Source organism: Balearica regulorum, chromosome 11 (assembly GCF_011004875.1).
Source record: "Balearica regulorum gibbericeps isolate bBalReg1 chromosome 11, bBalReg1.pri, whole genome shotgun sequence".
Lineage (NCBI taxonomy): Eukaryota > Metazoa > Chordata > Aves > Gruiformes > Gruidae > Balearica > Balearica regulorum.
This window is the reverse complement of record NC_046194.1, coordinates 3,295,091-3,312,435: the sequence shown is the minus strand read 5'-3', so window position 1 is coordinate 3,312,435 and position 17,345 is coordinate 3,295,091. Positions and strand designations below refer to the sequence as shown.

General features: G+C 39.1%; 1 protein-coding gene across 4 annotated transcripts in view; it reads right to left on the bottom strand.

Moving 5' to 3' along the window:
• The window catches only part of DACH2 (dachshund family transcription factor 2), a 302,386-nt gene extending 294,158 nt beyond the window's left edge, over window positions 1-8,228 (bottom strand). For 2 of the 4 annotated variants that reach the window (XM_075763080.1, XM_075763081.1), the window contains exon 1: window positions 7,609-8,228. In XM_075763080.1, the coding sequence (XP_075619195.1) occupies window positions 7,609-8,114 (506 nt within the window). In that variant the 5' untranslated portion in view covers window positions 8,115-8,228. The remainder of the gene's footprint in view (window positions 1-7,608) is intronic. The other 2 variants (XM_075763078.1, XM_075763079.1) reach the window with 1 other exon arrangement.
• Window positions 8,229-17,345: the final 9,117 nt, after the last annotated feature.

Genomic DNA, 17,345 nt, shown 5'->3' with positions numbered 1-17,345 from the left:
TATGTTTAGCTTGCAAATTCTTTTAATAAATAATGAATGCAATAAAACTGGTAGATCAATGGCAAGCTGAGAAATCATAAAAAAAGCCTTTTGTGCTCATGCCGTTGACGATTTCAAACTTTAATCCAGTGCCAGATCGATACTACTTTTTCTTTTTAACCCATCACATAAATAGCAGATAGACTAGATGTAGGTTAAATGCTGTTACCAGATATCAATTTCCAGAAACTTGATAAGATCAGACACAATGGCAATCGAACATTTTATACCTTAACCTATACACAACAATATACACTACTAAACATTACACTTTAAGCCACTATACAGTAAAAAAAGCAAACACTATTCATTTCGTTTGGTTCTTACTTTTTGGGGAAGCAGCATTTGTAACTGAGTCAAGAAAGGCTCTGACACAATATATTTTAATGAGCAAAATGGGCTTAGCAGGTCAAGATGTACTGACAAGGAAATATAATCTCCCCACGCTTGCTAGTGACAATAAACTTTATACATACACAAAGCAGCAACATAGCTGTGCTACCAAAAAGAAAAGAAAGCAAACAAATGCATGTTTTACAGGATTTGGATATCAGAACCTTCTGGAGCAGGTATCAAAATACATTAGTTAATCGGTATCGGTGTTTCTTACAGGTTGTAGAACGGGGGGGAGAGGGGGAAACCCTATTACTAAGTCACTTTGGATAACCATGCTTCACCAAGAGGGAACAAAGATCAAAAGCGCGTAGCCCCAAGGGACAGTTCTAATATCAAGCAGGATAAATCTAAATCACTAAGAATCATTACTAACAAACATACTTGTGCTTGGTAATGCATGTTTAATCGTAACATATAAAATTCTCGCCTTAGCCTACACCAAAGGAACACATCACAGATGGCAATAACTCTAAAGTATCCTCATTATGTTTGGTTTTGCTATTAGTGTTGTTTACATAAATAATCATTAAAATGCTGCATTTCCATCCACCAACAGGGTTTTATTACACTGATAATCACACAAAGAACTTAGAAGAGCACCTAGATGGGAACTTTCTAGGTATTTTAAAGTAATGATTTGGATCATTTTGTTCATAACTTTATAAAATCCAAAATGACCATTTCTGGAACAGGCACAGAAAAGATTAAGTATCCTACAACCGGCAAGAACAAGATCAGACCCACATATGTAGTGCCTGTTTGACATGACCATAGATGCGTAATTCTTTCAAATACAGGTTTTAAGCAAATGTGTCCCACCTTAGACGAGAAGAGCTCAGGTCCCAGAAATATTTATAAATTCTTTGCCCTTGTTCTGGCAAACTTCCACTGGTGTGAAAGTGAGGGTCACCTCAGCAAAGTCAAAACAGGGACTTTACAGCACAGATTTCAACACCTTTTTAATATTGATACTGACAAACAGCTCTTACACAATGTGAATTCCAGCCTGTAAGCAATGAAATAAACAAGATAAAATTCTTCAAAACATCTCAGAATGCTCATTTTAAATATTTTCTGCAAAATTACTGAGGTAGGTTGATACTAGTTTCTCACTGCCATACAACAAAACATGATTTTCTAATTCAGTGATTTTTGCTGCGCTCCTCAGTTCTACCCAAGTTGATTTTCACCTGCCTTTAAAACAAATGCACACACACAAACAGAAGCTGCGTGTCCAACCGTAGCCCCAGCGTGAGAATAATTTCCCATCTACAGAGCTGGCCACTTCTGGAGGCTTTCTAAGTATAATGCTATTGCCACACATTGATATATTGGTGAAAGAAAGGCAAATATAACAATACTAGAGCTTAAACTCATTTGAATAAACGTTGAATTTCTATTACATATATTGTTTCCTTTATCAAATTGGAACTACTGGAGCAAGAATACCAAGAATGCCAACATAAATCTAGATCTGTAACAGCCAGTTTCTCCAATTTATTCTCAGAAGCCTTAACGACAAAAAGTCAAAGTTCTTCTGTTTAGGGGACAGATTAGGAAAAGGAACAGTTGCAATAATTTCTCATGTTAAAATGAAGCATCACAGACTAAGAGATTAAGTTTAACAAAATGATTGCAACAAATCACAAAATACTATTTTATCTTCTAAAGATAAACAAGGAAGACCACAAGTGGTTTAATAAACACTAAAGAATAAAAGCCAATAAAAACTGTGCGTAGCCTACTTGGGAAATAGATCTTCATTATTCATGGCAGAGTACTTTACACTTTGTGCAATCTTTTCCAGAATTTAAAACCTTTCCATAAAGACGCATTCCAGCCTCTTTTATGATTTGCGTTCCACAGGTTCTGCTCCAAGATAATGGATACCAGACTATACAGATCAGAAATTAACGGTGATCAACAACTTTTCTAACATATCTAGCACTAAATGGCAAGTAGTAACAGAACATAATAAACAAGCATTCCTATTTTCAATCTAATAGATGTTGAATCCAGATACATTTAACTTTAAAATAAAATTATTAAGAATTAAAAAAAGAGAAAGAGATTAAAAGCCTTACTTCAGCCTGTAATCAATTTAGACACAATGATATTCTATTTATAGCAACACTTTTAACATGTTCTAGTCTTATATTATTTATTCGGATCATTCCTATTACAATGAAATATTAATGTTGAGAAAGTGGTTACTCTATTAAGGAGCTATCCTATGTTTAGATTTTAATATTGATCTCCACTATTTTGGAATAATTAATCATTCCGTATGAAACTGTATTTGTCTGACTTTGTATTATAATACGATCAGAAGTTTAGCATCTTCCTCACAATAACGCCATGACCTATTCCTAAAGGCAATTTAGTTATTCCAACAGAAGGGGGAAAAGGGGATACCGCCACTTTAAAAGCTTCAATCTCTTTGACATTGCTGGCAGTGTATGGGAACATTAATGCATCTGTCATGATAACAAGCTAAGAATAACATCTAGACATCAAACCGAGCAGAGAATCCATCTGAAGTGATTCATTCAGATCTGTCTCATTGATTTATTAAACACAGGGCAACATCTGCAGCCTCACAGAGCCGCTTGGCAAAATTAATGCAAGATCAATTCAAATGGAAAAAAGTGCAAAAGAGATAAATCAAAACACAATTTGCATGCAGTTCCACAATCAGGCTTATTGGGTGCAAATGCTCAATTTCCCTCCCAAAGCAAATGAGTTTAAATGTTGTTTTATCTTTGTAGAATTGTGTGATTTGAAGTGACAGTGAAGAGTTCTGCAGGTTGAAATGGTGAAAAGAAAAAAAGGAGAAGAAATGCTTGCAAAGACCTTTTGAATATGCAACAAGAATATCATTAATACCTAATTGTTTAGCTTTTTTGTCTTTGCTACAAAAACACAGTATTTTTCAGTTGTAGAAGTCTCAGTAGAAAATTACATATGTATTATGCATATACACATGCAGGAAACATACAAATACTCCATTTTGGAGGAAAAGCATGTTACACTTCAAATGGGAAGTTCTATTGCTATGAAAAAAGAAGGGCATTTTTTTTAAGGCTTCTCCAGATTAGATATGATTCTGATGAAAATATTCAAGTATATTAGTAGTTTTGAACAAGCATAGACTTTCAAGATGTTCCTAAAAGAAAGAGGGATTTTTTTTTTTCAAAAGTATAATTAATGTGCTCAGAAAGTGGCAAAAGTCCTTTCTGCATCTCAAGTAGAATCCACTGTGCTAGTGATCTCTCTCGAGAATGTTTTAAGTGAGGCTCCTCTCCAAGGAAGAAAAGGAAACTGAGAAATTGATCTTCCTTTTTGTTATTATTTTAACATGCTACCACCTCCAAAATTCACAAGTTTAGTCTGAATGCATACTAAATATTTACTTAGTCAAGGAAGTTTATGTAATCAGATGTCCAGATTTAAAAATCAATATACAAGGCAGCTCTGTGCAGTCCTACATGACTGGATTGCTTTAATTATAATCTTGACATCATTCTCCTAATAAAAGACAGAGTATTGCTGACTATAGGGTAGCTTTTAATAGACAACATGACTAGACCCTCATTATCTCATAAAATAAAATGCCTGCATTTACTGCTTAAATTCATTTCTAAAGCCTTTTATTGTTTGTGAATAGCCAAAGTAATACAAAATATTAGCTTAACTGGATACTTTAAATCATGAAAAATAAGCCACGTACTAAAACGCTGTCTTTTGGGAGGCATTCTTACTATCACTGAAAAATCCAGACCAACACTATGCTTTTTCAGTAGCCAACAGCCTCCATCAAACAGAGAAACCCTGTAGAATAGGTTATGATCGTACGCATACAATCTCAATTATAAGGACTGATCTATTTACCATCATAAAAGTGTTCTCAGTACGATTTTAAATTTCATTTTTAAATAAGACCTCATTATAGTTTTCTACTTTCAGTGTTATGCTTTACTACTAAAATTAAGCATATGTCCATAATTTAGATAATCTTCTAAAGTATTACAAATTAGCAACTAAATTTTGTAAATATGTTGTACTCACTATTCACTTGAAGATGGCACCTGTAATGAAATGAACGGTTAGTTTCATTTTACAAACCGTGCTTCCAAATTAGATTACGTGATGATGGCTAACAACAATCAAAGTTAGGAACATTTTGTTTACAGGTGAATGAAAATTATACATTACTGTTTAAAAAAATACAAAGGTCAAAGATGCTACATATATGTAACTAGCATTACACAGACAGAACATAAACACACAAAAAAAACTTTCGCTTACAGGTATATTTCTCTGCAACCCTTATGAGCTCTGTAGACAAGCTCAACAAAAAAAAAATGCAACAGAGTAAGCAGGAGAGGTAGAATTTCTTTTTTTCATGTATATATAATTGATGGTTTACATTCCAATTAAAAAAAAATTATTGAAAGCATACACAAACATAAGAGATGTTGACTTTTAAAAGTCAACTAACATTGAAAACATCGATAGCCAACATTTCTTATTGCTTTTTCTGGGAGCTCTTGGGTTTCATGCGTACGGTATTTCTACAGTATTTACATATATATAAAAATCTCTATAAATTAGAAAATATGTATTAGAAAAGCAATGTACAATATTCTGAGTTGAAAGTAACGCTTGAGTCATGCAGTGGAACAATACCTACCAAAGGGTTTGCTTCTAAGAGATCACATTTTTTTCAAGACTTTACTTCCCAGGTACAGAACCTAAATGCTGTGTGTATAGCTGTAACAGTAACACCGCATTTTATCTGGTACCATGCACTGCAGTGGTTCCCAGGTCACTTCACAGCAAACAAAAATTAGATCACTCATTATTCAGCTATTTTTATCCAACATTCTGTCCCATTAAGTATGGGCTGTTCAAGGAAAAAAATCTGTAAATAAAATGACATTTTAGGCATTCAATCAGCATGATGGAATACACTTAACATTGCTCAGTTACAATACTTGAGCAAAGTTTTGTGTGTGCTGATAACACTTATGCGTTACACCTGAAACCGTGAATGCAAAATACGTTGCTATCAGTAGGTTAGTCAAACCAGTGGCATTTTCAAGAGATATAAACAAAGCCCGAGTGATGTTTCAATAAATGAGAAACATTTTAGGAAATGCTATTCCTGACCAGGTAAAAATACATAGTGTTTTCATAACTGGACAGGAAGAGCTTGTGCTTACGCACGTGTTGAACGTACTTTCTGAGAGAGCTTTGACTCCATTCAGGCGCGTTTCTGCCCTGTTAGATCCCCCCTCAAGAGTGCTCTTGCCACATCTTCAGTCTTTGACCAGGTCTTCGTTCCACTGACTGCTCCTTTCAGACCCTCTCAGAGCATCACTCGGCTCCTCACAGCTCCCCTGGCCTCCCTTCTCTGCTGCTCCTTGCGTTACTTATTCCCTTACTCTATCGGGGCCATAAGTCTTTGTCAAAGGAAAAAAAAAAAAAGTTGTGAAATACAAGTTTTAAACATTTAACACTTTGGCATTTCTGGATCGTAAATTAGTGGTTGTAAGAGAGCAGAAATCATCAGATTGCATCTAAAGGATGTATCATCAAATCGGATCCTGTATTTCCCTACGGAAAAACTTTGGCACGGTCACAGAAATTAAAAAGATGTATTTCTTTAACGGTCAACTTTCATGCTAGTCGAGTTTCAGAAATATTTCAGAGAGCATTTACATGTTAAATGCGTCCCTTTGTAATCTTACATTAATTTTATTCAAACACATTAGTCTCAGACCTTACTTGTAACACCCATCACTTTAATAAAGCAGTTGTGATGTCACAGAGGTGCTCGACATGGAAATAAACAGGCAGCAGGAGAAGGCGTTACAGAAACAGAACACAAGCACGAGAAAAAGCACGTACTTCAAATAAAGACAGGTAGGAGTTGAGTGCAAGCATCTCTAAAATGTCACCTTTAACATAAAATAATTTGAAACAAAACAAATACTGCTGTTCAAAAATGGACGTCCGGTCTGCTCCTGCTTAAACTCACAGCAGCGAGAACAGGATCAGGCCCCAAATTAGCGCGTACTTAAGGTGCAATTAAGAAAACCCCACCCAACACGTTCAGCGCTGAGCAGATCGAAATAGCGACACAAAAACCAAAGTTATAAATATTTGCATGCTGCAAGTCAGATATCGCACTCAAAGCTCTCTTTAACAACCTCCGTGAAGAAAGTTTCCTGCCAGACAGAGAGCAGGAGCACATTGAAATGCAAATGTTTCTGCAGAGGCACCTCACGAACTGCTAAACTAGGTAATGCCATCTCCAAGCACCCTGCCTTACATCCGACCCCGCTGCACTATGGATTTCTATTAAGCCTCGAGAGTGTTTTTGTGTTTATTAGATCATTATCATTTCTAAAGGCAGCAGCTATGAGGTCACAAGCCAGGATTATAACCCCAAGTACGAAGGACCCAGCAGGGATCTCCCATGAATACAACTCGCTCTGGGCTTAGTGATTTAAGCACGACAGGGCAAGGGCTACGGCCACACCAGACCTCTTGATTGCATGACGTAAAATTATTCCGGAACGATGCCGAGCAACAGTTTGCCCGTGAGCCGCCCAGCCTCCCCCGGCGGGCATCAGCCGGCCGGCCGGGAGCGGCTGCCGCGCCGCAGCCTGCGCTCGCCCTCCCGGGAGCGAGGGATCCTGAGGAGAACTGAAAGTTTCAGCGGAAGAAAAATAAAAGGAGAAAACTTTGGGGGTTTTGTTTTCTTTTTTAAGAGTGTATACGGGAAACTATCAGCTTTCCCTGCTCGGGGAAAAGTTTGAGGACCGGCGCGCAGAATCGCCCCGCTGCTCGGCGGTCCCAGCCAGCTCGGGGGGCCGGAGGGATCCTGCAAAGTTGTCCATGTCGGCACCGCCGCGGTGCTCGCCTCCCCCGCCGACACCACCGCACCTCAGCCCCGCTCCCCAAGGCGGCGCCCAGGCCCGGCCCGGGGCTCCCCCGCGCAGGGCGGCAGGTCGTTCCCACCCCCCCCCTCACAGCGGGAACCCCCGGGGCTCGGAGAGGGGACGGGACGGGACCCGGCGCCCCCCCCCCCCCCGCCCCGGGTACAGCTCCCCGCGGGCCGCCGGCCCCCAGCGGCCGGAGGAAGAGCAAAGTTTTGTGGCTCACCTCGCGTTGGTGCAGTCGTTGTACAAAGTTTCGAAGTCCTTCCTGGTGATGAGCTTGCAGCGGTTGACGCCGGGCTGGATGGCCCCCAGCCCCCGCAGGATGCGGACCTGCTCCACCGTGCACACCACGGGCGATATATCCAGCCGCTTCAGCTTGGTGTAGACCGTGTGCAGCCCTCCCACCAGGTGCTTGAGGAAGAGATCAAAGACCTGCGGCAGGCAGATCAGCTCCTGCCCCTCCACGAGGAACGAGGCTACCTTCACCCCGTGCAGGTCGACCATCTTACACTCGTTGCCGCCGCCCCCGCCACCGCCGCCGCCACCACCGCCGCCGCCCGCGCCGGCCCCGCCGCTGCCGGCGGAGAGGAAACTGTTGACGAGGCTGTTGGTGAGGCGCGGGGACTCCGCAGGGCTGGAGTACAGCGGGTCCGCCCGGAACAAGCCCGCCGAGCCCCCCGCGCCGCCGCTGGAAGTTGCGGCGATGACGGGCGGCGCGGAGACAGCCATGGCCAGCCCGGCTCCCGCCGCCGCTCGCCTTAGCCCCGCTCCCCTCGCGCGCACTCTCGCCGCGCTCTTTGCGGTACTACTAAAAACAGAGCCGCGCGCCCGCCCTCCCACACGCAGCGGCCGCCGCCAGCCGCGCGCCCAGACCCCTCCCCAGCGCCGCCGGGGTGGAAGAGTGACAGCGCCCTCCAGCCAATGCGCCCCGCCCGCCTCCAGCGCGGCCTCGGCGAGTGGCTGCTGGCGGCGGGGCGGGGCAGCGCCGGCCGCAGCACCTGGGCCGCGGGGCGTGAGGCGGCCGGGCAGGGGCGAGGCGGTTGGCGGGAGTAAGCGGGTGCCGGTTCCGCGCGTGGGCGTCTGAGGAGAGCCCGGCCGGGTCGCGCGCCTCCCGGGCTCGCGACAAGCTCCCTCCCTGCACCGCGGGGTAGGAAAGTTTCTGTGGGCTCTCCCTGGGCCGTGAGGGGATCCCGCGGGCGCGGCCCCGGCGCTCGGAGGGAAAAGAGGGGGAGGCTGGGGTCGGCCGGCCGGCTGGCTGGCTGTGGTTCCAGGTGCTGTCCCCCTTTCCAAGGTAGTTTCTGGGGTCGTTGCGCTTTGGTACGTTCCCTAAAACACCTGTGCCCTGCCACAGCTGAAAGAAATCGGGAGAGAGGCGGGCGGGGAGAGAGGGTAGCAGCGCAAGTGTCCGCTAGGTAAATAATACATCCAACTTTCCACTTATTTACTCAGAGACCGGCGAGCTGTGGTTACTCTTGTCTGTGAATTAGACGGTGGAGGCAGTGGCAGCGTATCGCAAGGGATTCAGGTCTAAAGCAAACTAAGCCCTTGCAGAGAACGGAGTGTGCGCTGTGCAGGCAGGATGGAGGGAGGTTGTGAGAGATGTGGAAGTTGGTCACAGGAGGCAAAGTTCGTTATTGGGAGGGCTTGTGTGGAATTGCTTGAAATTTCCACATTCAAGTATACCATCAATTGTGTTTTACATACAATGGCATCAGTCCTCACCTTATGCCTGACTGTAAGGCAGCCTCCAGAAGCACCATACGGTCCCTCATTCAGTTGCATGCAAGTACAACCCAGCAGTCCTGGGAACCAGGGAGATTCTATGTTTCCACCTGAACCAGGTCAGTTGGCACAAGAACTGCTATGCTTTGTGCATCCCTTCTCTCTGAACAAGTGGACCCAAAAGCTGGTCAGACAAATTTTATATAGAGTTGATTCTGACAGATACACACCCAGCAGCAGCCAGGACACACTGACTAGATTGGTTATTTGCTTCTTACCTTCTCCCCCAGTGTATTTATATTACACCTCTTTTCCCAGCCTCTTCCCTTTCTTCCTTTGTATCAACATCCTTCTTTCCTGCTTGTTTCCACTTTTTTTCAGTCTTCATTTAGCTTTCCTTCTTTCCTAGTCCTTTAACTTCCTCTCCCCTGCCTTTTTTTAGCTTCCTCCTAAGGCATTCAGTAAACAAAGCAAGCAGAAAAGTATAAACAAAACTTTTCAAGTGGATACCAAAGCACTACCAACAGAGCATTTCATAGAATCTTAGAATCGTTTTGGTTGGAAAAGACCTTTAAGATCATCATGTCCAACCCATTTCAACTATTTCCATGGTGGCACTGCTTCTGTATGTCATCTTCTCCTTCCTTTTGTTAAGCTTGTTTATTTAGGCACCATTTCAGCAAAGTTTAATATTTTTGCATTATGAGTAATCCCACTTTAAATGAGGGGAGATAACTGTATGCTAACTAAATTGCTGTATTTGTTAACTTAAATGATATAAATGATGCTCTGGAGGAACCTTACTTTCTCTCCATTGATTATATGTGTGTTCTAAGACGACTAGCCACTTGTTCTAGGCCCCTAGCCTAGCTGCCTAAAACTAAGGCAGAATTTTCACATAAACTAGGTTTAAATTAATAGCTTTCAATAAGAAAGTTCATATTTCCTAAAGTAGTTCATGCATCTTTCTGGGATCAGAACCTTAGAATGGAAGCTCTGTGGGGCAGGGGCTATTTACTTCGGCAAAGTGTTTAGTACAATGGAGCCCTGAACTCATCTGATTTTTTACATGCTGGAAATGATAGAAATAACAAAGAAGTTTTAGATAGAAACTTTGGGTGGTTAATTTACTGGACATAATTGCTATTAGGAGATTTAATAAATCAGATTTAAACATTTCTCATTGGCTTTGCCCTTTTAAAGACTTTTTTTTGCTTTGAGATTAATGTGACAATCAAGTTCCACTGTGAGAATTCTTTTTCCTTTTTGACTTTAATGTCTTCCATAAGCTAAACATATTTCTAAATAAGACTGAATTTTTGCAAGGCCAGAGGAAGCCTTGCGCATCAACACCCAGCAAGTTGGAGTGGCATGAAGCAATATAAAATCATAAAGGCTGTAGTAAAAACAGTACCCTTGAGAGGTGACTATCCATGGAGAGAACTGCTCTTAAACTAAGAAAACGCTCAAGGTTTGAGAATTAATACCAGGCAGCTGTCCAGTTCAACTAAGCATATACAAATCAACTATATCAATGAATATTATTATTTCTCTGTAATTTTATTAAAGACAAGGCAAAGTTACTAAAGCCTAACAATCATACAGTAATATCTTGTCAGTTATAAAGTATCCAGATGGTTTATTTGAATGGAGTCCAGCAGTATGTAATTTGAATGTGTACAAACTAGTAAGCCTCCCTATAGCTGAAATAAATATTTTAGTGTATTTATTTAAAATTAAAGTTTAAATATTTTTGTTCATTTTAGACTGGTATGCAAAATACTCTATTTTCTTAACACTGTCAGCTATAGAAACATTGGTGCCTTGTATATTAGTCCTATATAAAAATTGGCTGTGTTTGTATGGCAAAATGTCAAGCAAAGGTTCTGTTATATTTGTTTGTTTTTGTTTTTATCATCATTACATATGCCCCATTGGAGTGAAATGTGAAAGAGCTCTTTTCTGACACAGCAGAAGACAGGAAAGCCCCAGTCATTCCAGATAGGGCCAGTCAACAGCTTTCTGGAAATTACTTATTGCCAGCTGGCATAAATGCAGCTACTGGCTCACAGGGATCCTATAGAGAAAATGATGGGTGACACAATTGACTAGGAGGAGACAATGATAAAAAATAATGACAGCTTTTTAAGTGAAACAGTAGGGAATTAATTAAAAATAATAATAATAATTTTGTTTCTAGAAGACTGGAAAGCTCAATAATGATGTTTGTGTTGTATCTTAATTTACTGTAGCCAAACGTGAGGCAGGACAATAAAACAAGGAATTCCATAGATATTGCAGGGTAAAGATTCCCAGTGATTTTTTTTTTTTTTCATATAAAGAAATTTTTCTATAGACTTGATATAGGTATGTCCAATGTGAGCAGATTATAGAAGAGAATGCTAGTTTTCAGGGAAGAACTTGGATCTCTCCTTTGTAGCCAGAGCTTTCTGAGGGAAAAATGTGAACGTAGCCTATGAAGAGGGTCAGAGATAACTGTGGGCCCAAAATGAAGGATGAAAAAATAACTGAAAGATGCATTTACAATGCACCCTAGTGCATAGCAAAATGAAACACCATTTTTTCTGAATTCCAGCCTGACTGGAGTCCTAGTGACAATGATATTCTCCTAGTCCTTAAAAAAAAAAAACTACTCGGGGCCCTATCTAAAACTTTTAACTTACTCTAGTGATCTTTGAGTTTATATCGTAAGCATGCAAATCACTGATATTGCTAATTCTGTCTAAAGGCTTGAAAAGGAAGAAAAAACTTTATTAATTTTTTGCTAGTTTAGTGTTTAATGCCTTGGTTTACTTGGGAAAGAGTAACCATGATTATACTAACAAATGTAGGCCACTGACGTGAGAAAAAGAACAGACTGAAATTAGTATGTCATTCTTATTGCCCACATTTTTCTAGACGCACTAGTACTTGACACTTGCATTCAATTTATTTCTGACATTTCAGTAGAGGGTTTTTTTGGAATTGTGGATTAAAACTTCCCACCTCAACATCAAGGATTTTAAATAAAACTGATGAATCTAAATGTCTAAGTATCAATAGAAAAATGATCCCTTCTCTTATGTAATTAAATGTATTGTATTAATGTGTGCATAATGCAGAATCAATAAATAATGAATTACCACTGATTGTAATTGAATGTTTTCATAATTTTATTGTCAGCCATGATAAATAATCAGTACATTTATACTGCATTAAATTAATTAGTGTGTCATTTCTATTACATACATCAGCAGTGAAGTAATGCAGTGACATCTGTTTCTAATGTTTTAAAGATGTGGTATTCCTTATTAAGTAAAAGGAAGAGTTATTAGAGGTATTTCCTGTGATTGGCAGTTATACTGGTACAGTCAAAGAGATCAAATAAAGGAACTTGCACTCTTGGCAAATGCTGCATTTCAACCCCTAATGGCAGTGACTATCAATGACTGGAGTGAATTTTGCTTCTTCAGGCTTTCAGAAAATCCTGCCCACCTTTCTGTAGAAAGTAAGAGCGGATCTTCTCTCCCTAATATAGTCAGGGAAGATTCTAACATGTAAAATAATTAATACTCTACAGAAGAACTGAGCATCCACCTCCATTTCTATATCCATTTTTATGCCTCAGTCCTCTGCATGTACAAAGGAATTCCCCTGCTAGGTGCTCATTAAGAAGATGCAGATTAAGCCTTTTTTGGTTTGTGACGTTCTTACGTGGAAGTATCCGGACTATTGGGTCTGTAATCTTTGCTTAGAAATCACACTAGTTTGGCATATCTCAGCACTTGGCTCATACTGGTGTACGTTACTTGCAAAGGAAATAGGAAATTGAGTAGATGTTGCAAACATAGGAATTGAAAAGTGAAAGGGTGGAATAGGAGGAATAGAATACACATAAGGAAACAGAGCAAATAAACATGAATCAAACTGTGCCAGAAAGAGGGTTATTTTTAAAATGACTAGGTATTATACCTAGGAGCCAGGGTGATGTCAAATAAAATACACTAAGCAACAACAATTATAGGCTACATTAGAGGTCTAGGATTCTTAATTAATGCTGTCTTTTCCAAGGCACAGACATACTTAACTTTTTTGTACCATTACATCATCTTTAAAAAGAACACTTGGAAAGTCTAACGTTCGGGCTTATCTTACCGGCTTTCTTCATCCATAAAACAGCTTTTACTTTTAATCTTAAACTTTTCATACTATCAATGTACATCATAATATTGAAGGAAATTTAAAACAATTCAGAATTATTTTATTTTTTTCAGTGCAAGTCTCACAATTCTCTTTCAACGGATCACTGACTACCTTTGCACAAATTTGAGAGAACGGTCTCTGGAGCAACCACGTGCGTACAGCAATTTGTCCACACGGCTTGCTGTGTACACGGGAAACTCTAGACTCCCCTTGGACCACCTGTCTGGGCATGACTGACCCCTGTCTCACTCACTGGCACTGGTTATACGTTTAATACCCTGACTGCTCTAACACCAGGTTCCAGCTATGTCACCTGAGTCTGCAGTTGTAGGCTTCCTCCCTGCACAAGAGTTGAGTGTGGTTTTGAGCCTACGCTTGGGACAGTCCTCAACCGACACAAGCGCTCCTGTTCCCAGAATCTGCGCTGAACTCCACAGTTCAAGCTTTACTTGAGGCATGAAGGATTTGACCATTTACTGCAGGAACTCGAGAAAATTAAAGTGCAAAAATACTCTCTCAAACAAGGTCCCATCTACTTTTTGTATTCATTAAAATTTCACTTGACTGTTACAATGGAAGAGATGAGCCTTTTGGTGCTTGGACACAGCCACTTTTTGTCTAAATGACATGTAAATAGCTTTCTCAAAGTGAGGAGTATATTTGTAGTATAAAAATGTTAGTAGTGCTTTTAAGATCATTCCAATGAAATATATGAACACAAGATGTAGTTGTTGCTAATGATTCGCTACTTTAATCTGGATTTGGATTTTGATTAAGGATAGAGGGCAGTAAAATTGCAAAGCCAGGACCTTAGTATAATAAGGTTGTATTCCATGAGATACAATCATCATTAAGGTTCAATATTGTTTGCACCTTTTCTTCTTCAGGAAGAAAACCCAATACTATTAGATGTGTATTGAAGTTAAAAAACACTTTATAGCAAACTACTATGAACACAATACTATGTACTCAAATATATTCAGTAAGTCATTATACCTGAATGCTTGTTAATATTCCCAGAGGAACAAGATTAACCTCATCTCTCACTCTCTATATTTGCAGGTCAGCTAAAGAAAGCAAAAGTTTTCCTGTACTGTCTGTTTGAGCATCTCAGCCCTAATCTGAAGGCACCACCATCTAGTGGGATAAGGAGGTATTTAATTTTTCTTTACATTTTTTGGTATTTTTAAACATGGACATTACATTATACTTCAAGCAACAATGAATAGTAATCTTTTTTTGTTTATTTAAATGTATAAGGTTCATGTGGACCTTTCATTAATTTTCATGTCTTCTGTTCAACTGCAAAGCTTTTTTCAATACAAATCTTGAGTCATTTCCATGAAAATAGGTTTTCATAAACAGAATTTTATCAATGAGAAAACAATTTATAGCTATCCAGACTGAGTCAGAAGTGTAATTGATTTATTGAATAAATATTTTTAGTATTTTATTGATTCTACTTTGTGGAAATCCAATTGTCAGAATTATTAATATTGTGAAAGTAATTATCTTGAGCTCATCTTTAAAACCGATATGTAATTTAACAGTAAATATATGTAGTTGCAGTTTTCCATACAGCCATTAAACATACAGCCTTGGGTTGTAAGTATACTCTGACCATTAAGCCCCATCAAAAACAAATTTCAAAACTGAATGCAAAGCATTCATTTTAGCTTGGCTCTGAGAGTGACCATTTATTGTACTTTGCCCGTACTGATATATGGACTGCTACCTGTTCTTACTTGTTTTTCATTTTATGCACTTAACAATTGGAAAGCATAATGGCAGGGATTTTATATGGGGGAGGGAGAAACATAAGGGTGAGCAGTGTGCATTCATTTGTTTGTTTTTTTTACCAGAGAGTGCATGCATCTGCAGCTGTTATCCTAAGATGCCTCCTTGTGTTCAGGTCTCATTGATCTTGTTACAGCATTTCACACATACGGGGATAATTGATTTACATCATTCAGGAGTACATATCTTTATAAGCGTGAGAGTAAATATTAAGAAATTATCATATTTTTAAATTCCATAGATATTTTGATTTTTTTTATATCTAAACCAGTAATGAAATAAAGATTTAAATACTTGATGACACAAATAGTATTTTAGCATTCAGAATTTGGGCCTGCTTCTGTTTCCATGGAAGTGAATGGTATTTTTGCCTCAGATACTACTAGACATTTCAGTACTGTACTATCTTCAAATTGTAGAAAACTTAGTGACAGAAATTGGCATCAATGGGTATTCTCTGTTGTACATCAATTTTGTGATACTGTCTTTGAAAATACTACATTTTTTCTGAAAGCCATACAGTAATATCAATCTATGCTGCCATTTCTTGTTGAAATCAATCTGGAGTTTTGAGTAAAAATCAATGGAACTGGTCCAAACTGGTTGAGGTAGTACCTGCCATTTTGACCCTTTGATCCCAAAACCACAAGCCTGAGAATGTTAGGCACATTTAGAATGGAAATTAACAATTTTGTAAATACTTTTATTTGGAATACTGTTTACAGTTGATAAAGTCCAGGATGTTCTACCTCCCACTCTCTTAGAAGAACAAAAAGCCTAAATAACTCTTTCGAAGACAGTCGAGGATGTATAGGGAAGTTAAGGCCAGTAATCTGTACAACTACCAACTCTAGGTTTCACATAGACTTTACAAATGCCTTTCCCTCAGAATTCTCATCTATTTTTCAACTCCCGAAGGGGTGAGCGTAGTCCTGAAGCCTTACTGCAACTGTCTACTAGCTCTTGGTCATACTTTTTCAGAACTCTGACGGAGGTTGAAAGAAAATATAATGAACCTAATGCTTTTTTTTTGAATAAAATTAACTATTTCATAAAACTAGCTACAGTATATTCTATAGTTCATTATAGGAAGTGGAGGGAAAGGCCTCATTGGGGACTTGTTCTACTATTTCACCATTGGTAAAGAAGTGTGATCCAGAGAGTCTGAATCTGTTGTAGAATTGAGTCTCTGTGAATCTCATTCGAGGGAATACAGAGTGGGATCAGAATCAAATATTTAAGAGTAGGTTTTGTTTTTAACCTGACCAATCTTCTGTGTCTCAAAATCATTCTCAGTATGTTCTGTGGGTTTTTGGATAAAGTGAAAAACGGTCACATGAAAAATAACAGTGTCTGTCTTCATCTTCAGGAGACATTATTGACTTTCTCTACTTGTTTTCCTCTTTCTTACTTCCACATCAAGGTTGGTGTGACTTACATTGATAACCTACAAAGAAATATGTGATCTTACATTAAACTGGCTTTATATACTTTAACTTCATTGACTTTCTGATGGAATTACCAGTGACTTGTGGAGGCATAAGGATGATCAGGTCACAAGTTAAAAGTACAGGTTGAAACACCTGTGATCATTATTATTTAATGCATAACCCTTCAGTAGTTTGTGTTTTTAAAAATTATCCTTGCCCATTTTTATAACACTGAAACCTTTCATTACCCTATGAGACCAGTACTGATATCTCTTATTAGTATTACGATGCCATGAATTTTAGGGTATTTTGCACTAAGGAAGACTGTAAAGCAAACAAATTTCTTCAGAATTTTTTCTAGAGGAATGTGTTACCATTTGATTACATTATATCCATCATTATTTTAATTATACTATGACAAGATCTTCCTTATTTTTTCAGAAAGTATATGAATATAGAATAGAGCATAGTTTAATAGAGACCTTAGAATTTAAGGGGTTTTTTTTCCTAAAATGTAAATATAGGATATAGTTTTAAATAAAAAAAAAATATATTTTGGACTGTGAGTTCTTTTATATTGTAGACATTGTTTAATCTCCAAGTAAGGATATAAGGAAAAAAATTAAACTGCTGAGAATCAAAAAAATGGTTTTGCTTAGAAGTGATAGAGCAAGAATGAGCTTCAGACACCAATATTCTTTGCTGGTTTAATAATTAATGTTGATTGAACATACTGTTGTCACTTCAGTGCATGAAGTTAGCCAGGAATTCTGGGTTTGCTAGATGTTTTCCATTAAGAGAAACTTAT